We start from the raw sequence: 27,926 nt of genomic DNA, 5'->3' as shown, positions 1-27,926 counted from the left end.
TATTTGTCAGAGAGAGCATGCCCAAGCAGGGAGAGTGGAAGGCAGAGGGAGAAGCAGGCTCTCTGCTGAGCAAGGAGCCCGATGCAGGACTCGATCTGAGCCGAAGGCAGACACTTAACCAACTGAGCCACGCAGGTGGCCCTAGGTATTTTTGTTCCAAATTCAAGTGTGATGAGTTTTCTTCCCCTTCCATTCCACAGCTGCCTCACATTCCCCCAGACTGGAGCATGTGCAGTGGGTGACCTCTTTGCTAGTGGTAGCACTGGGGGCTTCCCCAAACGTTGCTGCTTCTTTACTCACTTGTGCTGATCGATCAACTACGTCATGTTTCCTGCAGGTGGACAGCTCTGTGGGAATAAAATGGGGGTGGAGGAGATTGTATAGAATGGCCAGCCTGACCTGATTACCAAGTCATCATGCCAAAAGAGGCACAGATTTCTCCATCCACGGCTGAAATTTGAAAGCTCCGACTGAGATATGTCAGGATGAAGTAACACTTAAATTGTGAAGGGAGAAGGTACTAAGGAGGGCGGGGACAGTAACCTATGGACACTGGCTTGTTTTGAGCAGCACAGGAAGAGATGGATATTCTAATTGGCCATCATACATTAAAATAAAAAGGGTTCCTGGGGCCTATGAAAAGCTTAAGTTTCGGAGAACCCTGAGCTGCTTTCTGATGAGGCTTCTTCACTGTTTCACAATGGCATATTGAAAGGGTTTTTTAATTAAAATCCCCAGTACATTGTTGGGGCTGCAGATCAGGATGGTTGGACCAGCCCCTTCTTCCCCAGCTGATCAAGGCTGTGATGCCAGGGACCAGACTGCCCACATCCATCAGCTGTCCCAGACCAGGGGGCGCTCCGGCAGCCCTGACAGACGGGATTCCAGCCAGAGCAGATCCTGGGAGAGAGCAGGGAGCCCAGCAAGTTCGTCATGGCCTTGCTGCCCCAGTCCATCCAGACACTCCCCTGGACCCAATTAGCAGACTGGAAATAGCATCCAAGTGTGTTGCAACCACTAAGTTAAGAGGAGAATAACACACATGAAAGAATCAAGTGGGAAAAGAGCATTTTGGATCCTGAAGGAGCAAGTTGCTTGTCAGAGATGTAACGAACCGAAACAAAATAGGTTGCTGCTCTTAAGCCTTTTTCTAACACTGCTGGGGTTCATTAGCTTGGGGAAAAGCACCGAAATTGCAAAAGAACAAAAAAACAAAACAAAACAGAAAAGAAATGCTTATTGTTCCCATGTTCAGTTTCTTATTTAATATAACTTAAAAAGGGAAATTTAATAGAAAAGGGAGGGTATCATTAATTTTAGAGCCTGCAAGAAATGAAAATGAGAAATGATCCACTGATTAGTGATATGCAATTTGTTCCTTGAATGTCTTCAATAATGTGTGAATGTCACATTATATAACACTTATAATGATTAAACCAGAAGATGAAATAAGATAGGATAGATCTTGTGTTCTTCCCTTGACTAGTGGACAACTTATCTCATTAATCTCTCTAGGCTTGCAGCCTTAAATTGAATAAGCAGTGTTATTGGGGGAGATTTATAGCCACACGACTTAGCAGCCTCACTGAGGAAATCTTACAGTACTATTTTGAGAAGCCCCCGAGATAATTCTTGGGATTTGTATTCATTGTAGCCTGTCATAAAACATTGCCGGAACCAGTAATGAGTAGTGAACCTTCTCGGGAACTTAATATTCTGACAGCAACATTGAAAATGAGCAGTTGTTGGTGCCTCATCTCATGGGAAGTTAAAGTATTCTTGATCCCAGTTTAAAAGTATTTTGTTAGAAATGTTGACTTTGGTATAGTAGGAGATTATGTGCTGAGAGACCTGGGTCCTGAGGAATGCTCATGAAAAATTAGTGAGCTTTTGACATTACCAGGGTAGATCTGAAGCCACCTTTATGAAGTATTTGTTGAAAGAATGAATGAATTGGTAACTGTGAGTCCTCCTCTTTTCATCTGAGTACTCCATATGACTGAAGTCCTGACACTCGGGGTGAGTACCGTGAAGATGAGCTCATATAAAACAATTTTTAAAGAAAATGCCCTGCCACCCCTTGGACCAGTAGCTCGGAATTCAAGTTGGAAAAAAAAAATTGTTGTTCTCCACATGGCTTTATTGAGTAATTGATAAAGTGTATACATTTAAACTGTACAGTGTGATGATTTAATACATAAATACAGGGTGAGATGATTACCACAATCAGGTTCATTAACACCTCCATCACCTCACGTGGTTACCACTGCGTGAGTGTGTGTGTGTGTGTGTGTGTGTACGTTTAAGATCTATTCTCTTAGCAAATTTCAAGTATAAAATACAGTATTATTAAATAGTCACTATGCTGTATGTTAGATTCCCAAAACTTACTCATCCTGTAACTGATGGCTTGTATCGTTTGACCAGCATCTCCCCATTTCACCCACCCCTAGCCTCCGATAACCACCATTTGACTCTCTGTTTCTGAGTTTGACTTCATTTTTCTTTTTTAGGTTCCACATAAAAATGAAATCATACAGCATTTGTCTTTCTCTGTCTGGCTTATTTTACTTAGCATGATGTCCTTTAGATTCATCTGTGTTGTTGCAAATGGCAGGATTTCCTTCTTTCTCATGGCTGAATAATATACGTGTGTGTGTGTGTGTGTACGTATATATATATACCCCATCTCTTTTATCCATTCATCCATTGATGGACACTTAAGAAAAAGAGGTTTAACTTGGTAAATCCCTCAGACTCAGTAAAGGTGCCCCTTTAAAAATCATCAGTAAGCCCTTGCATGCCTTCTTCCTTTGGAATGTTCACTTCCTCTCAAAGCCTGCCTATTCATGGACTATGAGCCCCTTGAGCATGAGGCTGTGCCTGTCTCTGTAGTTCTGCATCTTGATTATGCCTGTGACATATTAAATACCCTTGAAAAACTTTCTGATATATGAAACAGAAGTTAATGATTATTTATATGAAGTCAAAATCCACCTTTCTGAGCTTCTACTTGGCAGATTTAGTTCTGTCTTTTGCCCAAAAAACAATATACCAACTCCTTCTTCCATGTGAGTATTTTGATTCTCAATCACTCCTTCAGTTTTCTGTGCTCTAGATTAATCTCTAGTTCCCTCAATTAATTATTTTCTTTAACAGCTGTGCCAATCATTTTTAACTTCCTGGTCAACGAAAACCTCAGGTCCTTTTGTCTTTAAGTAATATCAAGGAAACGTTCCCACCCATCTTTTATTGGAGTAAAGGCTTTTTTTTTTTTAGCTGAATTTGTAACCTGTCCCATTTATCATTGTAAAGTTGAATCATCCTGGCTTTACCCATTTTTCTACCTTCTTGAGAGTTTTTCATTGGCTAATTTTGTCAGTAGCGTTGTTGCCACAATGTTATATCTTTGCTGCGTTGACCAACAAAGCTGGTAACAGAAAACTGTGGATGCTTTGATGCATGCCAGGAAGGCCCTCTTCTCCCCGGGGGTGACAGTGAGCTATCGTTTAGCCCTCTTGTGTAATCATTAGGCTTACACAAATTTCCACATGGTGCTGAAAATGACTTTAGAAAATGTTAAATCTATTCATACTCTCTACCGACTCTGAGTATAAGGAAACCAAATCAATCCAAAAGAGCCCGGAGCTACGCAGCTGGTTAGTAGAAACACCCAGACTAGAACCAAGCCCAAATGATACTGAAGGGAGTTGTCCTTTTTTCTTTATGACAACTTTTTTTTTAAACAGACAATTTTTTTAGAGCAGTTTTAAGTTCATAGCAAAATTGAGCTGAATGTACAGGGATGTTCCGTACACTCTGGCCTCACACATGCACAGCCTCCTCCACTATGGACATCTCTCACCCAAATGGTACATTTGTTACAAATGATGAACCTACATTGACACATCATTATCACGCAGAGTCCAAGGTTTACATTAGGCTTCACTCGGTGTTGTACATTCTATGGGTTTGGACAAATTTATAATGACACGTATCCACCATTATAGTAACATATGGAGTAGTTTCACTGCCCGAAAAATCTTCTGTTCTTCACCTATTCATCCTCTTGTTCCCCTAGCTCCTGGCAGCTGCTGAACTTTTTACTGTCTTCATTGTTTTTCCTTTTTCAGAATGTCATGGAGTTGGAATTGTATAGTAAGTAGCCTTTTCAGACTGGCTGCTTTCACTTAGCAATATTTACGTTTCCTCCATGTCTTCTGAAAGCTTGATGGCTCATTTCCGTTCAGTGCTGAATATCCCATGGTCTGGATGTACCACAGTTCATTTATCCATTCACCAATTGAAGGGCGTCTTGGTTGCTTACAAGTTTTGGCAGTTATGAATATAGCTGCTATAAATATCTGTGTGCAGCTTTTCTGTGGACATAAGTTCTCAGATCTTTAGGGTAAATACCAAGGAGTGTGACTGCTAGGTCATGTGGTAAGAGTATGTTTCATTCTGTAACAAACCACTAAGAGCTGCCCCTCTTCACCTCATTCTCAAGTTTGATACAGAAACATTAAATGTCTTGTTGAAGTCCCAACATATTGTGGAAGGTTTCTGAGTCTTTTTTTTTTTTAATTAACTTTTTTTATTGAAGTAGAGATCACATACAATGTTACATTAGTTTCAGGTGTACAACATCGTTATCGGGTTTCCTAGTGTTTATACGAAGGTCATATCATATACTAATGTTAATTTGAAGATAAAGCACAATGATGGTCTTTCCTCTTTCTTCTTCTGAGACCATCAGTAAAACTCTGTTTCCAAATATAAAACATTAAAACGTGATGGTGGCATTACCTAAGAACTGGTCCACTACAGAGAGAAGTAAGCATGTGTGTGTGTATAGGTAGGAGGGTGTACCATAATAGGGTTTATACCATAATTAAAGGAGTTGGAGAAACAGAACAATTTTCTGGTCAGTGAAAACTTTTCACATAAAGGCAAACTGGTCATTTATGCACAACCATCAGGGGGCCGTGGCTCCTTGCTTTGTGTTCCCTAAGGGAGCTCCATTTTTGATGAGGGATTATAGCTTTGTTCAATGGAAAGAAAATAGCTCTTTGTACCTTGCTGGCCGAATTGCTAACTATTCTTTAAATACAAGTCTCACTGTTCCCATTATTCAGTATTTAAATATACATAATGTAATGTAATGTCTTTACTACTGTTAGTCAGTATTTCCAAAGAGCTTTTTTTCTTAAATCTCTGAAACCCAGAACCAAAGAACACTTTCCTCTTAGGTGTATTTTATTATTGGTTAGAATAGAGCCAATCCATAAATTTTTAGAGTCAAAAAGCACTGAGTAAAAGTTTTCCTTAAAAATCTCCTTAGAATTTACCTTTCATAAGAGACTGTGTTCTAAAAAAACCATCTTAAAATCTGTTCTTTCATCAGACTTGTTTGTGTAAACCTCAGTATCGTCTAACTGCAGCCCAACGAGGACCATCATACTGCACTTCTAATCAAAAAATAAATTGAACATAGTGGTAGGCTTACAGAAAGAGAGGGAATTAGATTTGATTAGATTAGCTCTAACCTGCCCGGAATAAAACTGTCTACGTTTCCTGTTATTTGTCAGTGTTTATAGCTGGGTTCGTCTACAATGCTTTCACTATTATTTCCAGGCGGTAAAAGGCAGTCAAGCAGAAAAGACACTCATAAATGTCAGAAAAGAATAAGTTTTTTTTGTTTTTTTGGGTTTTTTTTGTATTTCAAGGTCTTTGAAGGTCAAGTTCAACCCATTTAAGGGAAGCAGAGTGACGGGTATGTGGTAGCATGTTGTTAGTTGGTGTATTTAGGCATCTAATTTATGGGAACTTAACGCACTTGCCTATTACTCTAAGCAAGTGAAATGTCCTGGGAAGATTCTATTTATTTTATAGATTTGGTTCACCTGTTAGAAGGTAAAATAAGTCAAAATTTCGTAATTTGTGATGAGGAAGGGAAGATGTTCAACTTGTCAAAACCTGATCAGGTTATGGAGCGCTGTGATTCTTTTTCCTTGCTCCTCCTATTGTAAATCTGCCCTACCTGGCAGCTTCCCCACTCCATAGTGAGAAGAAAGAGCTCTGTTAAGAATTTTGCAAACCAGTGTGAGATTTTTTCCTCCAGAAGCCTTTATTGAGATGTTTTCTTTCTTTTTGAGACTTTTTTTTCCCCCAGTGGAGAGCCTTAGCAATTATAGTTTAAAGCTATGAAAATAGGTATGTTCTTTGGTATCAAACAGCTTCTGGAGCTTCTTGAAGATTTTCAAACTAAAGAGATCCAAAGGTGGTATTTCAAGGTGCTACCAGCACGGGCCTTTGTAGTTAGAAACTCGCAGAATGTTCTACCAAGTGTATTATTCTTTGGAGATGTTGGACTCCAGTACTATTGCATTTGGTAAAATGTGAGGTGTTTTGAGTCTGAGTGTGTGCCTATGTGTGTTCCCACCTCTGCTACACTGAGTTACAGAGTTACAGAGTGGTGGTCTCATGATGTAGGATGAATAGACAGAGGATAGGAGCAGGGAGGGGAATAGACATTTGGAAACACTCACTATGTGTCAAATACACAATGTATATTTCTTTTTTCAGTGCTCACTGTTAGCATGAGAAGCACTAGGTTACTATTTTCCAGATTGCAGGGTCAGAAAGGTAAAGTGTACTTGTCTAGGAGCCAACCTACGTTTCTTTAGTGTCTGCAGTTAGCTCACTAGGGTAAGCTCCAGAGAGGTGGAATTAGAGGACAGAGCATAAAACCTGGTCACCAGAGCTAATTTCTGCGGGGAAATTATGGGTGTGTGTTGTGGGGAGGGAGAAAATACATTTTCATGGAGCAAAATGCTTTGAATTGTAATATCACTAGATGATTAAAGTTCAGGAGTTGTCTTTTCTTTCCAAAGAAATGTTTTTTGGTCACCCCACAGAGGCCCTGGCTTGCTCTTCCTTTCCTGGGCTGCTTTTCATTTGTTATCCTTTTCTTCCTCTCCTGTTGCAAGTTTCCTTCTGAAATTCCTGTTGCTCGGGGCGCCTGGGTGGCTCAGTTGGTTAAGCATCTGACTCTTGATTTCAGCTCAGGTCATGATCTCAAGGTCATGGGATCGAATCCAGTGTGGGTTTCTCTGCTCATCAGGGAGTCTGCTGGAGATTCTCTTTCTCTCTCTGTCTCCCCCCGCCCACCGCACACACTCTCAAATAAATAACCTTAAAAAAAAATTCCTGTTGCTTTCTATATAGAAAATTGATTTTTCTCTTTGCTTTTACCCTCCATTTCCAGACCATGCCTTATCTTAGAAACCTTTATCCATGATGGTATTTTACTAAACAGAGAACCCTGAGTGTATATGCAACAAATGTTCATTGAGCACCACCTGTATACCAAATATAATATTGGCAACAAAAACACAGTTCTTGCCCTTGTAGAATTTCAATCTTAATGAGAAAGATATCAAGTTATTTTAGTTTTCTCCTTCTTTTCTGCCACCATCAAATTTCTTTTAGGAGAACAGACTGAACTCAGACCCCATACAAGCATGGTGTTGACGCTCAGTAAATGTGTATTGATTTGTAGAAAATATTAAATCTCTTTAGCCCTCATTTTTCTTGTTACACAAGTAATATTTTAAAACAAATATTCTTTGAGGAAAATTATCTTCTGTAGTTGATGATCAGCATTAGTCAACATTTGTATGGAACTTTGGTGTTTATGAAGATAGGGCTTTTTATAAGCTTTATCAGAGTTAAACCCTATAAATCTGTGAAAAAGGGGCTCTTATAATATCCATTTTACAGTTTAGAAATCTGTAGATAGGCACTAATCCGTTCAGTGTGGAGATGAGAGTAGACCATAGTCTCTCTATCTCCAAATCATCTTTTCTTTTGACTACCATTGCCTCTTGAAAATGATTAAAACAAAACATCAAGAGATACATAAGCATCTTGATTTCCACTTATAATAAATATTTTTCACCTGAAAAGCACAGAGGCAAATTATTATATTCATTTAATTTATCAATTCACCATTTCTTAGCACCTAATATGTGCCAGACAGTGAGTTCAGGACGAGGGTCCAAAATGTAGTTCTTTCCTCCAAGGCATTGTAATCTAATGGAGTAGACAGGTATATAACTAAATAATTACAGGACCATGAGATAAGATATTCTTGAGGCATAATGCAAAGATCACTAGCTTCTTGGACAGTCTGGTTTGCATCTTGACGTTAATTATGACTTTTTAGCTATTATCCTGGGCACGTCATTTATCCCCTTTGGCCAAAAGTTTCTTCAACTATGAAACAGGGAATAAAAGTATTAACATGCATTGCAGTTGTTAATGTTAGAGGAAGTGTGTGCAAAGGGCCCAGTATAATTCCAAGTGCTAGTAGGTACTGAATTAGTGGTACTACAATTATAACATGACTGTGTCGATACAAATTTTATGTATATAAAAATTGTTTTGTATTTAACTTTGTTTGTTCTATCTTTCCATCCATCCATCTATTCTCTGACTATGAACTCCCCAAGAATTTAGGGACTAATTTCCTGATAAGATAATAGAAAGGCTAGGGGAAATGTCCGAGAGGAGGTGAAGTTTTTTTTTGGTGTCTAAAGACAGATTTTTTTTTTAATTTTTCTGAACTGAAATTTTATTTTTATTTTTTGAAGATTCTGTTTATTTGAGAGAGAGAGAGAGAGAGAGCTTGTGTGTGTACAGAGGGAGAGTGAGAGGGAGAAGCAGAAGCAGACTCCCTGCTGAGCAGGGAGCCCGATGCAGGACTGGATCCCAGGACCTTGAGATCATGACCTGAGCCTAAGGCAGAGGTTTAACCGACTCAGCCACCCAGGCGTCCCCAGTGAACTGAAATTTTAGGTAGAAGGAACTATACCATGTATGAAGCCATCAAAAAAGCATGGAATCTTCCAAAAACCATGAGATGCTCACTCTAGCTAAAGTATGAAGTATGAACTTGGGGAGGCTGAGGGCTCAGCTGGACAAATAGAGGTCAGATCATAAAGGGATTTTTATCTCATGCTGAGCCACTTGGACTTTATCTTACCCTACAGCCTACAGACAACCTTCTCTCACCTAAATAGAAAATGACAAGCTTGGAATGAAAGTGATGGAAACAACTTATTTTGGTTTGTGGAGTTCTTGATTGCATGGAAAAAAGAGGAAATCTACCAAAAATGTATCTGAAAAAATAAGAAATGGTGTATCTTGAACAAGAACCTTTACGATGAATGGATCATGGAGAGTTGAGATTTCTAGTGAAAAACGCTGTTAGGAGGCATCTTAAGCCAGGTTTCAGAAGGAACAAGCAGGGCCGAAATGTTATAGGTCAGAGCTCCCTGGGGCAAATTTTGTCCCATTACGTGGCAAGTTCTAAAGCAGCAGGGACAGGACTGAGAGTACCTGAACCCCAAATAGAACACTTACCATTTTCCCTGAAAGTCAGCATAAATATTTGATAACGTCTCCCTTTCTGTGAAGGGGCCCTCGCTCAGTGGGAGTGGTATCTAGTATCCCTTAGCAGAACTGAAATATTTGTTTTCTTAAGCTTTTCTTTATGTCCTGGAGGTGGATTCTAAAAGCTCCTAAAGTATTTTGATTTTGAATTCTCACAAAAGTATTTTTTCTTTCACAGTAATTCAATATAAAAGGCAATAAAAGTGATATATTCAGAGTATTCAGGACCTGCTATCAGAGCCACACGGGAATAAACTATCTTGCCACTTGCACATCCCACGGGAGAAGAGAATCACAATTCACATATAGGAAATATTTAATGTGTTTCCCTCCGTTTTGCTCATATTGTCTGCTCTGCTGAAAGGCAGATTTTTTGCAGATAAAAGCTGCCCTATCTTGCTGAACTGCTCATCTCTTTTGCTCAGGAAGAAAAGCCTTTGTTAAAATCAGAAGCAAAACCTGATTTTCAAAATACTGCCTAAAAGTAACAAAATGCAAGGAGATATCACAATGTGCTAAGATTATGGGCCAATCTTTGCGCTTTGGGAAATTACCAAACAAATTTGGTAAATATTGTTAAGTGAACAGGCAATGTGTGTTTCCTCAGCATCGCCTTATGAATTGGTGGTTAGGCGCTTGAGAATAGACTAGACTACGGAGGTGGCCTTGCCCTTGTGGCTGGGCAGGCCCATAGACACATGGTTCAAGGCGGTGAACCATGCCGCCCTCACTTGGCCTTTTAGGACTGTTCACAGATTATTCATGTGTTTTCAAGGTTTGTGTCCACAAGACGTCTGGCTTGGCTGCTTTTGCCAATGGGGAAGCGTTAGGGAACAAGACAGATAGAGCTTCTGCTTTTCAAGAACTCACGGCCTAGCAGGGAAAGAGATATTAAGCCAGCCATCGCAACAATGCACAGAGATATGCAGGGGACATTCAGTGTACCGTGGGCCAAGCCCTGTAGTGGTTGTGCAAGTTCAATCCTTGGGACTTAATTCTGGCGAAAGAATACCCACCTGGGCTGGATCTTGGGTACCGGAGCTGAGATTTTAGTTAAAATATTAAGACCTCGCACAAGTTAACTCCTGTCAACTGAATGTTTCTAAATTTTGAGGAATGGCCTTTGTTTCTTCACATGTATTTATTGGTAAGTCTTCCCTTGGGACTACCTTTGGGAATATTTTTTATGATAATGTTTACTGAACAAATCTGAATGTTTGACTTGTAGAACGAACAAATAATCTCCAGAGAAATCTTCATCTTTATGCAGCCACGTATAAGATACAAAAACAGACATTTTCTTATTTTAAGAAATATGCACAGAAATGAAAATTTTCATACTCTCCTTGCTTTGATTTCAGATTTTCAACAAACTGAACTCCCAGTTTTAAAACTCCTGTTGGGAGTGCCGGGGCTTAGTGGGGGTGCTGTGACCAGGTGTGTTAACCCTTCCGCCTGTATATGTATGAGAGACCGAACCTGATTCTATTCGATACAACTGGGTGAAAAAATATGGAAGCTTCTGTTCAGATAAGGGTTAAAAAGGAAATAATCTCTTTTGCTGCAAACTTTTTCTCAGCAGGTGCAAAATAGCTGCAATCAGGTAGGCTTTGGTAAGTGGCAGCTGCTATCTACCAAGTTGAAAGATCACAAATTCTCACCCCATTTCTATTTCAATTACATAGACACGGGGTTCAATTTGCGCGTCTCTGAAGGCATGCCTAACTCTATGATAAGAAATGGGCCTTGACCAATGGGCGCCTGGGTGGCGCAGTCGTTAAGCGTCTGCCTTCGGCTCAGGGCGTGATCCCAGCGTTGTGGGATCGAGCCCCACATCAGGCTCCTCCGCTAGGAGCCTGCTTCTTCCTCTCCCACTCCCCCTGCTTGTGTTCCCTCTCTCGCTGGCTGTCTCTGTCTCTGTCAAATAAATAAATAATAATTAAAAAAAAAAAAAAAAGAAATGGGCCTTGACCAAGCGTGGGGCCATGTACACAGCCATGCTGTAAGCCTCACTCATAGTGACACAAGCTCTGGCCAGTCAGGGTCCCTGGGTCCTCATTACATTGTCATTAGACATGAGGGATTGGATCCTTCGTGAGTCATCTAGGATCCTAAAGACATTCCATCTTACAGATGAAGAAATCAAGGCCCAGAGAGGATAACAGCCTTACCTGTGGTCACCTTGGTTACGGACTTATCAAGGCATAGTTCTGGCCTCAAGCTGCTACTTGTCTTGTGCTACAGAGGTAAATATACGAGGTCGAATTGATGAAGACCACTACTGCCTGGAACACTGTGTTGATAGGATTCTGAAGTTGCATCCTAACTCAGGGGGAAATGGTGCTGGGGTTGATTAGCAATGTCTGCGGAGAATGCGGGGGGGGGGGGGCATGTGTTTTCTGAATTTGGTTGAATGATGGAGGGGGATGGGCAATCAAATAATTACCATATGATCTGAAACATGCTTCAGAACAAAGTGCTCTTAAATCTTCCTGGAGGGTCAGGACCATTTCACAGGAGATGATGCTTAGATTTAGTATTGAAGAATAACTATCAGTTTTCCTCACAGAGAAAGGAAAGAAGAAGACATTCCTGGAAGGCAGAGTAACTTGGGCAGGGGATCTAATAAGTGGAGAAACTAAGGAAATTAATGCTCATTGATTGCCTGCTATGTGCTGGGCACTAAGCTAGGTCCTTTACGCATTATCTCATTATTTATTTTCACAATGACTTGAAGATTTTACAGATGAGGAACATGGACAAAGAAAATTAAGATGCTCAAAGTCATATAGCTAAGTAGGGTGAGCTTTTAGTTACTGGGGCTCTAAAGTAACTTTAGTGGTAGCTTTTTAGAAGGACAGGGTAGATGAGGAAGAGTGGATTGGGGAGGGAGGATATCATCAGTTTGGATTTGGGCTATTAAATTTGAGTTGCCTCTGGGACATCTAAATAGAGAAGGCTTGTGTGCTGTTGGAAATATGGCATTGACTGATCTGTGTATGATAATAATATAGATCAAAGACTCACTGATAACAGACATCGTGTGTGTATTTCCAGGCTTCTGCTTAACAGTGGAGATCTTTCTGCCTTTGCTATTCTAGCACAGGAGACTATAAGTAATAAACTAATATGCTTTATGTTGCATGAGCGATTCAAATTACTGCCAATGCAATATTAAACCCAGAATCGATAGGAAAACTGTCTTACTTAGAAATTCAAGTGTTCTTGGCACAGTACAATTTATTATTACCATGAGACCTGTGCTCTGGCAAAACTCTACTTGTGTTCAGCAAAGACTTTTGAATATGTGTGTTCCTCTGCCAGGGCTCTGCTTTGACCTACAAGAGGACAGTGTCTATTCCTTAGAGAGATGCCGGGAGGTGCCACAGTTGACATCTGTGCATGGAGATGCAGTATGACATGCATACGTGCCCAGGGTCATCGAAATATGTTCAAAAAAAGAAGGCTTTAAAAAAAATATTTTTTAACTTGTGCAATTTCAAAAAGAAGAAAAAAAACCGAAAAGGCTTCTATGTTGGTGAATTCCAATGTTCCAAGCAACTTCAGGGCTCATTGTTATTCTTTCTTTGTGGACTTGTGGTTAAGGCTCCTTTAAAACACAGGGTAAGGGATAGGTGTTTAGAATAATCCAGGTCCCATTCCCGATTCTCTTTGTTCTCTAGAATGATGATGATGATGATCATAGTGATGACGATGACTTTGATACCACCAGACTTCATTGATTTTACTATGTTTTTTCCACACGTCTGAGAGTGAGCTGCCTGTATTCTCAATACTACCTTGCAGTCACTACCAGCCTGCAACGAAGTTAAATTCTCCCAGATAGGATTTGCGTTGTTTCAAATGGTCACCTGGGGATACTGCCAACCTGAGACCACTTTAAATTGAATTATTTACTGAGATTTTTCTTGAATCACACCGGTAGTGTGAACTTGTATCAAAAACCTGCATGAGTACCTGCTTGTGGTTCGAATTCTCAGGGGAGATTATTTTTCCTTTCTCTTCTCTTGCTGTGCCATTCTGAATGGCAGCTTTATTTCTGGGATATTCGAACTTTAAGGAAATAGCATTTTGGCGTCTTAGCTTTTTGCAGAGGTCTATTATTAGACTCCCCATCTTGCTTTTCTTTCCTACTGTATTTAGAGTAACCATGTATCTAACGATAACAATTGATGGTATCTCAGAGTTGATGAAATAACTGTTAAGAAGAGGTAACATTTACTGAGCACTTTCCCTTTGCCAGGCAGTGCTTTTGGGGTTCTTCATATGTAGTAAATCATTTAAACTGTTAGCGATCATATTAGGTAGGTACTACTGTTTCTCCAATTTCAAGTAAGAAATTGGCACGGAGGCACAAAGAGGTTAAGAGCAACATGCCCAAGGTGACATACATTGACTTACTTAGTGTTACTTGACCACCCTGAGTCTGCAGATAGGCTGCTGGTGAGAATCCGTTTCATCCCTGTAAAGCCCTTGCTGAGCACACAGCAGACTGTTGCGAGTCCCTCCCCTCAGAAAATGTGCCATTGTCCTTATTACTAGGACAGGGTATCCTTTTGTTACCCACTTCTCATTCCCTGGTGTGGGATTAATGTGTTTTTTTTTTTTTTTAAGATTTTTTTTTTTTTTTATTTATTTGACAGAGACAGCCAGCGAGAGAGGGAACACAGGCAGGGGAGTGGGAGAGGAAGAAGCAGGCTCCCAGCGGAGAAGCCTGATGTGGGACTCGATCCCAGAACTCTGGGATCACGCCCTGAGCCGAAGGCAGACGCTTAATGACTGTGCCACCCAGGTGCCCCGGGATTCATGTTTTAAGTGTTATCCTCAGACAAGAGTTGGTTTTCTAAAAAATGTGAATTCGTCAAATCTTTTTATTATGTATCGGATAAAGGATGTTGTTCTAAGCAGGTTTACTACCATTCAGATCTGCAAGTTCTACCAGGAACCTCAAATCAATTCTCAGAATACTCAGATTCTTCTTACTTCACTTTATATTCCCCCATCCTAACCCTTTCCCCCCACCGCCCACCATGCCCACATCAAATCTACACAGAAATGTCCAAGTGAGGTGAATTAAGAGGAAAAAAGAATGATTTGATTCATAGAAAACGTAATTCCCCTAATGATCCGATCTGAAACTTTTCAGATAATTTACCACTTGAATTTAGAAGAGAATAATTTTTAATCCTCTACCCTTCCTTGTCTCCTTCATTCTTTTATTTCTTCCACACATATTTACTGAATATCTCCCAAATTCAAGATGTTGTGCTTAATGCTGCCTGAGATGTTTCTCAGACTTTATTCACGTTCTCAAGGAATTCTTTTCTTTCTTCTTTTTTTTTTTTTTTTTGAGAGAGAGAGAGAGAAAGAGAGTGAGTGGGGCAGGGAGGGACAGAAGGAGAGAGAGAATCCTAAGCAGATTCCACACCCAGCATGGACCCCAACATAGGACTTGATCTCATGACTCTGAGATCTTGACCTGAGCCACCCAGGCACCCCTTAATGAATTATTACAAACAAAAATTATAGGGGAACCTTTCCCTTCCCGCCCCTCCTTTTCATTCTCCTCCTCCTATCCTCTTTCCTTGATCTTCCTTCTCTATCCATCCCATCTCACCTCACTGTCATTGGCCACCTAGAAGCCAGAGAGGGTTACAGGCTTTAAGGAGGAAATGCCCTTTGAGCTGAGTTAAATTTGCACTTGTAGAGATGAGAATGGTAGAAAATAGCAAGGTGCAGTAAGAAGCAGTCTGGACAAAGTGACGGGAAACTGGGTAGCAAAAGGACTTTAGAGAATGTTGAGATGCCAGCCTGAAATAGGGAGGGATGAAATGACAGATGGGACAGGAGACCTCCAAGCATCCACACTTCCCTTCCTACTTCACTGGTTATAGGGAGAATCATGTGGGTGACAGGTCTGAGAGGGTGTTCAAAGATATATGCTGTACGATATCAACATCGCATCAATTCACAGAAAAATAAAGGGTCCCATCATCGTCTTCATGGTTGTCATTTTCATCATTATCATGATGCCTGTGGGGATGACTCCCTCCCTAATGACACCAGGATCACCAGAATTTATCCTTATATTCCACTTCTTTGTCCTGAACACCTTGAAAGTAAGAATTGGATTCTAAGAGACAAACTCATCTCTGTAAGAGTAAAAGATGCCAAGCAGGTATTTGCAGAAACCAGACAAAGGCCAGTGTTCTGTAAGGTGGCAGAGAATAAACAAAATCACCCAGGCTGGTTACCTAAGTATCTTCATCATCTCTGGTTAGTTAGCACCTCTCTTCCCTCTACAGAATGCCAGGGGTACAGAGAGACAACAACAGGCAGACTGGAAGATATTTGTTCCCCTAAGTTCAAGAATGTAATGAAAAAAAGAAGTAACTTCAGGGCTATCTGTCCCGATCTCTGATGTTCTTAATCATGAGAACTGGCCCTTTGGATTAAATTTCTCTGTGTCTATCTGCACAGCCACACTGAGAGACTTTGCTTTCTGGGCTCCTTCATTCTACATACTCAGTACCAATCTTCAGCTCTATCTTGTGTTTCTGAAGAATTTTGATTCCTTTCTGCCACGTGAAAGGACATATGCTGAAGCAGTATGATAAAGATGAAAGGCAAAATGAGATAAACTGGTTTTATATAATTTTTCAAAATGAAACGAACTCAGTCAATGTAGCCATGATTGTTTTCATTTGATATTGTAGCAGTCTGAAAATCAAATCAGGACAGGAAAACCTAAGTCCCCTCCTCAAATAAGAAAGATGTGTAGCATATAAAATATCCATTGACAGTTTTCATTATGGTTTTAATATAAGTGCTAGAAAGTTCAGTGTGATAGTGCTCATGTGAACTTGAACTTCTCTAGAGTGTTTGCAACGATAGGGAGTCTCCATTGGGCAAAAAGTCCCTGAAGAAATTTTGGCCACCTGTGATTTCTCCCTAGGACTTTGCACAGGATCATGTATGACCGTGGTGCCCCTGAGAACTCTCTTGCCTTGGTTTTTGTTTGTTGCATCTGTAATTCAGTATGGACTGTACCTGTGTTGATGGTGACATGTTGACATGGGTTCCAAATTCTTAAAGCAGGTCACCATATTGAAGGTTGTGTACTACTTTTTTTTTTTTTAATGAAACCATCAGCATTATGCTGTTTTCACTGCATCTTCATTGAATAGAAGGACTGCAGAATTGTGGTGCTAAGAAAGGAAGACATGTCCATTTGATCATGTTGGTTCCTGGAAACTACGGTAATAGGACTCCATACTATTGATTGACAAAGGGGACCTAATACTCTCTAGCAGAAGTAGAAGAATAATTGCTTTATTTTCCCTGAGTGCTAACCAATGGGACCCTGAAGTTGTCTTTTTAGTACTGGGAATAAAGCCAGAATTAAATTTGCCCACAAATTACTGATTTTGAGGTAAATATAATTATCGTGCTTCAGATCAGCCACTTAATTTTCCATATGAATTATTTTGTTTATTGACAAAACGTATTACAAAATCTACTTAGGGTTAGTACCAGTTTTTAAAATTTCTGAACCAGTCCCCTAAGAGTGTTCCCTTTGGTATGAGTAAAATTAACAACTTAGTTAATTCATACACAAGATCACAGGCTTTGGAGTCAGAATATCTGAGTTAAATACCCGTGTTTATTATTTTCTTGCTCTGTGACCTTGGACAAGTCTCTCAAACTCTCTACATCTCTCTTTCTTTGTCTGGAAAATGAGGATTACAGAAGCATTTCTTCAACTAATAACACTCACTAAATATTATCTTCTATTAAGACTATGATGAATGTTTATACATATATACTATGTCTGGACTTTAATCCTAGTGCCCTACTAGGAGAAGAAAAGCCAGTCACCAAAAGTAACAATTGCAGTTTTCAAATTGAGAATTGAACATCTGTTAGTGATACCTGATGAAGTGGTCCATGTTGCTCTTGTCATTATCTTTCCCAAGAGGGTCTTTCCCACCTCCTCATTCATTGACCACACCATGTCCAGAGTGAGTTTCCCAAAATCAAATCTGATCCTGTCTATCTCACACTTAGATCTCTTCTTTGGATTCTAGGGTGTAAGTCCAGACTCCTTGGCATGAAGTACAAGACCGTCCATAGTCAGATCCCTTTCTGCCTCTCTAGCTGTACTCCTTCTGCCCTCCTCAAAGCCTACTCCCAAAATGTATTTCTTTTAGATCATCACATTTTCTTCAGCAGCTTTGTGGATTCTGAAATGCTCCTTATTCTCTTATGTTGACCTTGTTTGACATTCACTACCCCCTTCTTGATGACCTCAATGAGTCTGTCACCAGCTATGCTGCCTAAGTATGGGCTCTACAGATTTAGGTCTGGCCCCCTGTTACTACCTCCCTTTCCTCACCTCCCTCCCAACAAATGGGTGATGTTTTCCCCAGAGTTCACTGTAGTTTAATAAGCAGGATCCAGTTTGTTGACTCAATAGATAACAAAACAAATGAAGATTTTATCTGTATACTCTGAGCTTTGCTAATTCATCCTTATACAAATGAGAAGAAGCTGTATTGTATTTTGGGAGAACCACACTAGGAGCTTGGCCAATGACACAAGGTAGAATTAAATTGATGATACAATTTTCTATATTAGAGAAGAATTTGTATTTGATAAGGTCACAAATATGTAATGGGTAGGCACTCATCAATGTGTGAGGGGTTTAAGCACTGATATAAATAATCAATCAATACAGATATTTATTATTAGATGAATGACAGCATATGGACAAAAATATATACAGTTTTACCCTGGAAAGCAACTACTTTGGTAACTAAATAATACTATTTAAATGGAAAAATACAGCTTTATACCTTTGTTAATCATTTATGAAAAAGAAACAAAAAATCTAGTAACTGACTAAATTAAAAAGTAAAGACTTTATGCCGAGGTTAAAGACTAATTCTGTGGTGGAAAGAATAAAAACCTATGAACGTTAATATAGCTTGCAAATTTGCTAGGTACAAATATTTGCAATTGTTTTCTCCCTAAATCATGAATTCTCTGTGGGTTTTATTTTGAAATAGGTATTTCTGCTATAAGTCTGATAAATGATATTCCAACTCTAAAGAGCAAGCAACTGGAATGCCACATTTCTGATGCATATTTTTGCAGCACAGAGGGGATTAAATTCTAAACGTCTCAGCTGTTAAAGGCCCCTTCAGACTTGCCCAAAATGAGGAACAAAGAAGGAGAAAGCTTTCCCTGAAGCAATTCATCAGCTCTATTTGGGCACAGTGACATTCTCTCAGAGCTTGTGTGGATAAGTTTCACAGAATAGTTCAAGGCAGTGCAGCTGCTTGGAATATTTGAGAAAAGATATCTCCAAGTTTTTATCATGCATTCACATGGGCTGGCCAGTTCTTACCAACTGGCTAATGGCCAACAAGGCTCTGACAATTAGTAGTTATAATGATAACATCTCCCATTTTTGAGTACTCACTGTGTGCCAGAACGGTGAGTTTTCCACCCGTTGTATTATTTTATTTTAAGTTCATACTTTTTTTTTTTTTTTTAAGTAGGCTGTGTGCTAAGTGCAGGGCTTGAACTCACGACTCTGAGATTGAGAGGCACATGCTCTACTGACTGAGTCAGCCAGATGCCCCTAAAGTTCATACTTCTGATCTTAGAGGAATGACCTATTAAATTTAATGCCTATTTTTGCAGTATGAAAAGTTTGTCAAATCGAGTCTTTTATAAACTTGATGAGTACTTAATTGTTTTTTTTTTTGTTTTGTTTTGTTTGTTTGTTTGTTTGTTTGTTTGTTTTACATAGTTGCTGGTTGTTGGATTTTGGAGATGCCCCAATTATTTCAGTAAAGACAGCAGGGATCACTTCCATAAACAGATTGTTAGCCATTGAGCAGAGAAATAAGTAGAGTCTTCTACTTTGCTGAGTGTTGCTGGACTCCAAACAATTGCTTGGATAAGTCACTGATGGAATAAACTTAAGTAACTGGAAACAAGGCATTGTGGTGTGCTAGATGGCAGTTTCAAATAAGATGACGTGATGGATACATTTTCACTTGATTGGAGAGTGAAGAAAGTTTTAGAACCATAAAGCATAGCACTTTTATGCATTTACCCTTTCGTTATCCTAATGTAAGGTGGATGGGACAGATAATTGCATCTGACTGAATGTATTTGGCTTACTATTTTTTGTGTTTGAATTCGAATCCTGTCTACTTCCCTACCATCATCTCCCACCACATACAGTCTGTGTATTCTTTACCAAATCATTTGCAGGTTGCTGACCAATTTAAGGCCTTAGTCTGTGCTGTTCCCTCTGCCTGGAATGCCCTTCCCATCTTCACTTGTCTAACTCCTCATTCTTCAGGACTCCATTTGAATACTGCCTCCCCAAACAAGCATTCCCCGAACTGTCCCATGCACAGCCCTTCCCGCTTCCCCTGGGCCGGCACATACCACATGATATGTGGCATTTTACCATTCTGTTTATTGGCCATTTGCACGAAGCTGTGACTCTTTGGAGGCATCATTTTATGTCTTTTAGGGTTTTATTTCTGCTTTTCAGCCCCTCACCAAGTCTGTACAGGGCATGGGCTCAGTGAGAGAATTGGAGGAGTAAATACATTCCTATATATCATACGTATTAGTATTTTGTTACTTCCCCAACTCCCACATCCCGCCCACAAACGCAAACACATTCTCACTGCATTCTGGTATGGTAGACTTCCAAAAGCCTCATCCACGGGCTTTATTGTAATTGCTAAAGTTCAAGGTCATGATTTGGCAGGAATGACTGCTAGAAGGATGCGTGTCAGTGTGGCGTCCTGTTGTCCTTGCTGTCTGAAGTACAGAATGTGCTTGAAATTATACCTTTTCTAGTGAAATTTCAGGGTGGTTTTATATCAGCACTCTGAGAATGCTTTCATGTTAAAGAAGAATATTGAAACATAAAGGAAGCAAAGAATCTGGTCCAGGCAAAGCCTGAGCTACGAAAGGAACGCCTCTGCCCACCGCAGAATATGATTCCAGGTCAAGCACAGAGGAGTCTGTCTGGCTTCTACTCTCCATTTGCTCCCCTCATCCTCTCTGTGCTCATTACTTGGTTCCCTTTGATAAAACATGGGAGGCAGACATGGATTACTAGGGAGCGAACTCTTACAACTGTGATTTCATTCCATATTGAAGTTTCTCTCCAAATGGTTGATTTATTTTCCTCTCATGTATGCATTGTGTGTATGTGGTTACGCGAGATCAGCGAATTCAGAAAGGCCCTCTGTGCCTTTGTCCCCAAACCCCCAGCCATGCAATGCAGTGCAGCAAGCAGGAGAACCACAGAGCCCTGCCGAGCTCTGGAATAGACAAAGGCACAAATCCCATCTGGGTCTCCTTCAAAGAAAACTGCTGTTTTGCAGCAAGCTACCGGATGGCAGTAAAAAAAGGTTCTTACCTGTTTACTTAATGGGTGACTGGCCTCTTTGCTTTTATTTAGCCATCTGTTCTGGTCTGTGTCCCTTTAAACTTGTAAGATCCATCACCTCATTTAAGCTGTTACCTTGACACATTGCAATGTTGTGGACATAATGATTCCACAGAGGAGCAAATTAAAACAGTTTTTCATGATTAGAAGCTTAAATGAGGTAAGGCGGTGATAGTTAGTGGTGAGATAAGGGGTTTTGAGGAGGCAGAACTCAAGGGACTTTCAGGTGATTGGAAAATCAGGCTGGCTAGACAGAGGGATGGGGCTTTTGTAAATTATGGGAGCTGAGCAAGAGTGAAGACTTCCTTTGGGGTCTCTGGCTTCTGGAGGCTTATTCCACTGTCCTTGCAGAGACTGTGACTGTGGCCCAGGGAGGGACAGGGTTTAGCTTTGGGTTTCTTTTCTCCTTTGGGACGCTCTGTGAAGAGCAAAAAGAAGCTTATTTCACCAGGAAGTGGTAAGCTGGAAACACAACAACACATATCCAGTCGTTCCTGAAAAGTTATTTGGCTTCCCTTAAGTTTGAAGAAGAATCAAGGGCCATGCCCAGCTTCATGGAGGAATATCTCATTGTGTCTTCACCCTGGACTTCAAGGCAGAGTTGCTCCTCACATCTGCCCTCCTCCGCTCTGCTCTTTCTTTTTGCTCTAGACTTGACCTTCCACCTGACTCCTGAGTGGCTCCATTCAGATGACCCACCATCTGGATGAAAACTAGGACTTTGAAAGACAAGGGCTTTATCCTCTTACTCTTTTACATCGGTTCTTGCTCTGATCACTCTGGTTTCTCTTGGTAGGACCAGGATTTTTGCAGTTACCTAGACTCGAACTCTCAGGCATCTCTGAATTTTCCATCTGCACCTCTATCCAATCAGGAGCCACGGTCTCTGCCTATCACCTACATGGAGTTTCTCATATCTTTTCCTACCCTTGTATTCCCCTTGCCACTGCTGTAGTTCCCATCCCTCATTACTTTTGTCTGAGCCAGTGGAGTAGCCTCCTGTGAGTTGCTGCCTGGCTTTAGTGTCTCCCTGCTCTAAAACATCTTCAGCACTGATGTGCGATTATAACTTACAAGTCACCTTTAAAACATTAAACAAGCAAACAAACAAAACCTCCTTTGGTTTTCCATCACCTAGCAAACTCAGTAGACTTCTCAGCTTGGTCTTTCAGGCAGTGCATCAAGTTATCATTTGTTTCCAGCTTTTTCTCCTCCTCTGTTCCCCCGGAAGACAAAGTGCGATGTAGCTATGAATAACCCCATGTTTTTTTGTCTCCTTGCTCTGTTCCCTCTACCTGGAAAGCTTCACTCACACATCTCTACTGAAAAAAACTCATGCATTTTATCTGGCTCAATCTCAACCACATCCCTGCTTTCCCCCACCCCAGCCAGACGCCGTGGCTCCTGCTCTTGCTCCATAGCAACACGTTTACAGGGATGTTCTTACGCTGCTTGGCATGGTTTTTGTCCTACTCAAATTCTGAGCTTTTTGAGTCCTACTTTTGTATATCCTTTGGCACAGGCAAAGATTCCTCCCTGTCGTGGGTGCTAGATAAAGAAACAAAGTCATTGTTGGTAAAGTGTCTGCAAGGATGTGAAAAATCCATCCATCCATTCATTCATTCATTGATTCACTCAAATGTTTCTTGGACGCCTACTATATGTAAGGTACCGTGTTAAGGACCTGGGATACAGAGGTCAGTATGACAGTATATTCTCGTTCTCCAGGATGTCACAGTTAGATGCAGGAGAAGTCCTATAAATAATTATACAATGAAACGTGTGCACCAATAGAAGGGCCTTCAAGGTATGGGAGTGGCAAGACTGCTTGTTTCTACAGGGTAGATAGGTTGGGGTGAAGGGATGATGGTGGAAGGGAGCTGAGCAGTTAAGAAGGGCTTCCTATAGTTGGGGATATTTGATTTGCATTTTGAAAATTGAATAGACATTATTGAGGAATATAGGGAAGTAAAGAAGGGTAGGTATGGAAGGAAAGATAACCTAAGAAAGTTGCTGTACTTGCTCTCAGAGGCTCACGAGAGCAACCTGGTCACCAAATGATTACATTCTGTCTCCAAGTGAAATATCCTAAGTGAAGAGTCCTTTGATCCCTTTGAAAGAAAAAGAGAGATAAATAACGGAAACTCCTTCTGTGACTACTTTTGGTTGAAAGTCATTCATTCGTTCATTCATTCATTCTTTTTTAATGTTTTGTAGAGAAAGTCTATGATCGCAGTGAGCTTCATAGCAGCGTTCCTCTTCCTGCTGGTTGTGCGTCTTGTAAATGAAGTGAATTTCCCACTGCTGCTAAACTGCTTTGGACAGCCTGGCACAAAATGGATACCATTCTCCCACAGCTACAGGCGGCCCCTTCGAACTCACTATGGATACATAAATGTGAGGACGCGAGAGGTAAGACCTCGGAGGGTTTCCTAGGATTCATGAACTCACTCTCTTTGCCTCTCTAAGCTTCTTTGGGTCCCTGGCATTTGCTCCTTTCTCATTCTTCGACATTTACAGACACCTGTCTGAAGTCTGCTGGCCCCCGCTACATCGAATCTCGGATTCACTAGCTTCACGTGGAGTCGAGGAGGCAATTACTTGTTTTCCTGGTGGTTTGTGACAGAACATACATATCTTTCTATTTCAGAACTCTGATCAGCAGTTACTGGCTGGGGAACGGGCTGGCTTTATTTCCTGGAGGTGAACTGGTTGGGGACAGCTCTTTGTAGAACTGCAGAGAAGCATTTCTATTCTTTAAAACTCTGTAATCCTTAGAGCTGGAGCTAGAAAGGCCAAGCTGATTTTAGAATTCTCCATGGCTGCAGAGATAATGGGATTTAAAGAGTTTCCAAATTTAAAGGGGTTAAAATCATTTAAGTCCCGTAATCACTGAACCTCTAAATCTTCATAGCCATTTGGTCGTACAGGAGAGAATGGAAGTATATGGACAGCTAGAAAGTATGCTACACTGAGCTAGTAGCACTTTTCTAAGCAAGAATTTGTATCTTGGAGAGAAGTAAAGAATAATGAACCTCCCAAAATATGTGAAGTGTATAGAAGTGGTTAACACAATTGTTTTCACTATTGGTTTCTATAGAGTGGGGTAAATGTGAGGTTAATATTCATAGATGCAAAGTCCAAGTCTGTTTGAAGTTGTTGGCGACAAGGGTACAAGTCATCAGAGTGTCTACATCACTGGGAAGAGTTTTGGATCAGATCCCATTGACAGGTCATTTCGTAGAGATACTAGAGAGGAGACTTACATGCAGAAAGCTAGCTGCTCCTGTCCTGAGAGCTATTCTTAGCATCCAGGGAGGGATACTGAAAGCTAACTTGGTCCGTCCCCTTTTGTAGGCAATATCATACTTGAGTCACTGCTTCTGGTTAATTTGATTCTTTGAAAATTGTTTCTGTAGCTGCAGGATTTACAGGCTTTTTATTAGACCTTTATAGTAAAAAGACAAAGCTTTGCTTGATGTTTATTCTTTCGTTAGTTTTAAATTCCTTTTAAAAAAAGTGTCCATGGCTTGCATTTGTTGAGTGTCCTAATAAATCGATTGCCTATATAAAAATGTATCTCTTGGAGAATAGTTTGTGTCACTCTCCTCTTCCGTTACTTTCATTTTCGGCCATCACTGAATATTCTATAATTACTGGATTGTGTTGATCATCTCACAAGTGCCTGTCACAGGTAGAAAATGAAACATGTGACTACAGTGTCTCAAGAACTACTCTCATGAGGGAAATCCCACCAAATGTTAAAGACCCTTTCGTTTATCTAAATATTAATGGATTGAATCTTGGAGCAGAACTGGAAAACTGACCTGAAATGCACTTATTTAATTAGTCACATCAACAAGGCTATCTTTAAAATTCTGTTGATATAGTTTCTATTTATATTTTTCTTTTTAAATTTTTTTTGAGTATTGGTGTAGTTCTTAATACAATGACTTTACCAGATGATATTGATCATTATTTTGCTCCTGCAGAGGGTCCATCTTGGGAGGAAGCATGATTACTGGAAAGAGTTTTTAAGTTTTGAGGGACACAGGCATGGTTGGCATGCCAGTTCTGTAAGGACAACAACATCAAAGTTATTGTAATACCAGTTATTGTAATACCAGGGTAGAGGGAGAGAGGCAGACTCCACGCTCAGGTCAGGGTCCAACTGATGCGGGGTGTGATCTCACAACCCTGAGATCATGACCTGAGCTAAAATCAAGAGTCCAACGTTCAACCGAGTAAGCCACCCAGGCGTTCCCCTAGAACACTAGGAATTCTTATACACTAGGATGGGCAATATAAATTGGAACAAGCACTTTGGAAGAAACAGCTTCCTGCTATCAGAATAAAGTTGAAGATCTTCATATGCCATGCCCCAGCATGTCCAGGCATTGGTGTGCTCGCTGGAGGCACTCAAGAGCACAGGCACCAGGGGCAGGGACGGCATGTGTGGCAGCATCATTCATGACAGCTAGAACCTGGCAGCAACCCAGCTATCTGTCAGAAGGAGAAGATTAAAATAGTGCTACATACACTGGAATACGCTACAGCTGCGAAAATGAACGAACCACAGCTCTGTGTGACACTATGGAAGAATGACTTTGAACCAAAGATGCAAGAATCTTTGGGATGTAGATAGGAGGTAAGACGACAAAATAAAAAAAAAGAGGAAGAAAATCATCATCATAGAAGTGAGGAGAGAAATGTGCAGTTTGTGATCAGGTTGGGTGTCTGGGATATTTGCAATATCCTATGTTTTGATCCAGTTGGAAGTTACATGGGTATTTACATCCTATTTATTAAGCACATATTCACTTTGTTTCACTTCTTTGCATGTCTATTTTAAATAAAAAATAAAAAATAAAAAATCTATTCTGAGCCCAGGGAGGGTATATACTGACCAGAAATCACTCAAAGCATTTCACCTAATTTAACAGCGGGAAGTAACTAAAAAGAAGCAATGGGCATTAAGCTATCTAAAACAAACTAGAAATATTTAAAATAGGCAATTTCATCCTATGCAGAGACTAACAGACAGACAGGTAACTTACTCCTCTAGTTTATGCATGACTGAAGGAGAGGTCCATATTGTAACATGATTGTAGGTGATGAGCAGAAAATTTTGCATGGAAGTTGAAAACACAATAAAATAACATCCAAAAGGAAGGACAGATTTTCCTCAAATAATTTTAGTCTAACAGTTGTAGGCTAAATTGGGAGGAAAGCAAATTTGGTGTCCCTCTACCTCCTTTTTCATTGATTTCGTCTTTCCTTCTCAGAGTTCCATCCCACGCCCACCCCCGTGTCCATGCTTCACTCTTCCTCCCAAATGCTCTGTGCGCTGGTCCTCACGGGATAATGGCTTCAGAGGTAATCCTCCTCAGAGATGGTTGCATTTAAATAAGGCTTGCTTTAAATAAAGGAAGAAAAAGTCTTCAAGAACCAAAGTCATGTAGCTTCAATGATAGGGGGTAGACTTGATATTATGAGACAAACATCTTCAGTAGTGACGCTTGCACCTTGCCTCAAAGGTAGCCACCCACTCCTATGTTCCTCTTCACTGTATTTTAATCTGGAGAAGGGTCAATAACCATGGCTTAGCTGAGTCAAGTGGTCACCAAGCCAATGTGTTTATTTTAATATCTTGGTCCTTGAGGTTTTCTCAGAAGTTTCTCAGAAGAAAGCACAAGCTTTCTAGAAACCACCAGACTTCCAAGAATTTTTTGAGCATGTAGACATGCCAGCAATGATTTCTAGACCTAGAACATCTGCAAACACGATCATTGCCGATGATGGCTTTATTGCCTGATGCTTTAGCTGGACCAGACATTGCTGCCACGAAACAAAGGTTTTATGAGCAAAAATGTTTACGAGAAAGAGTATCTCTCCAGTACTGTCTAAAACGAAGTGGGGGTGGGGGTGGCAGAATTAGGTTGAAGATTTAGTGGATGTTGGGGAGAGCTGGATTTCTTAAATTGATTCTCTGGTTTTATTATTATTTTTTAAGATTTTATTTATTTATTTCACAGAGAGAGGGGGAAAGCACAGGGAAGGGGAGCAGCAGGCAGAGGGAGAAGCAGGATCCTAGGACTGCCAAAAGCAGACACTTAACTCTGGTTATCTTTAAAAATAATTTAGGTTTTGCAGTAGGCCTTGTACTCCCCCTGCGCTGCACCCCACTTTAATTCCTGACCCACTAGATGCTCGGATGTGCCCTCCAGTGTTGTTACTGTGTTAATAATGCAACTCTCCATTTTAATAGGATTGCATTTGTCAGACCCCACCTGTAGCGTTAGGGCAGACTTACTGTGTTGTCATTTGACCTTGGACACGGTAAAAAGCGTATGACACTCAGTGTATTTCCAAAAAATCCATTGCAGTGCTGGGCAATAACCCATGAACTCTGCTTTCTCCTTGATGCAAGTGTTAATGATTTGTTTTAAATTAATTGATTGAGGCGGATAGAGAAGGTGTATAAAAGACTAAGATACATAGGGCTTGATTCAGTTAGCAGTTGTTTCTCCCTGTTTGAAATCATGGCAGATTTTGAGGAAAGAGAAGGAAATGAACTTCAGGCTAGAATCTGTTTGGTTTCTAGACCATGGAGTTAGTCATTGTGTTGTCTTTTTTTGTTGGGTGACCTGGTGTGAATACATTGCTCAGAGCAAGGAACCTGCAACTTATTTGCATTAACTACTAGATAAGAGGTTCAAGGTCTGGCGATCAATAGGATGCCTGGCCAGATCTTCCTGGTGATCAGTGGGGGTGACAGATGTCTCCCTCACATCTGACAAGAGAAGGTAATATGCTGGAGCTGCAGAGGAGTTCTGGTATTTGTGGAAGAGTGCCCTTTCGGCTGGTACCTAAAGATGTACTAAGTGAAGAAACATGGGATTTCTGGAACATAGCAATCAAGTTGTAGGGCTGCATATTGATTTGCCTAACAATTTAATGA

General features: G+C 40.5%; 1 protein-coding gene across 1 annotated transcript in view; it reads left to right on the top strand.

The window, feature by feature from the left end:
- ST6GALNAC3 (ST6 N-acetylgalactosaminide alpha-2,6-sialyltransferase 3) overlaps positions 1-27,926 on the top strand; it is a 500,339-nt gene that overhangs the window by 196,244 nt on the left and 276,169 nt on the right. The window contains exon 2 of the mRNA XM_026497782.4: positions 23,183-23,377. Coding sequence (XP_026353567.4) covers positions 23,183-23,377 — 195 coding nt within the window. The remainder of the gene's footprint in view (positions 1-23,182; positions 23,378-27,926) is intronic.

Source organism: Ursus arctos, unplaced genomic scaffold (genome assembly GCF_023065955.2).
Source record: "Ursus arctos isolate Adak ecotype North America unplaced genomic scaffold, UrsArc2.0 scaffold_12, whole genome shotgun sequence".
In the NCBI taxonomy this organism is placed as follows: Eukaryota; Metazoa; Chordata; class Mammalia; order Carnivora; family Ursidae; genus Ursus; species Ursus arctos.
Note: the sequence above shows the minus strand (reverse complement) of the source record. Positions and strands in the feature narration are given on the sequence as shown.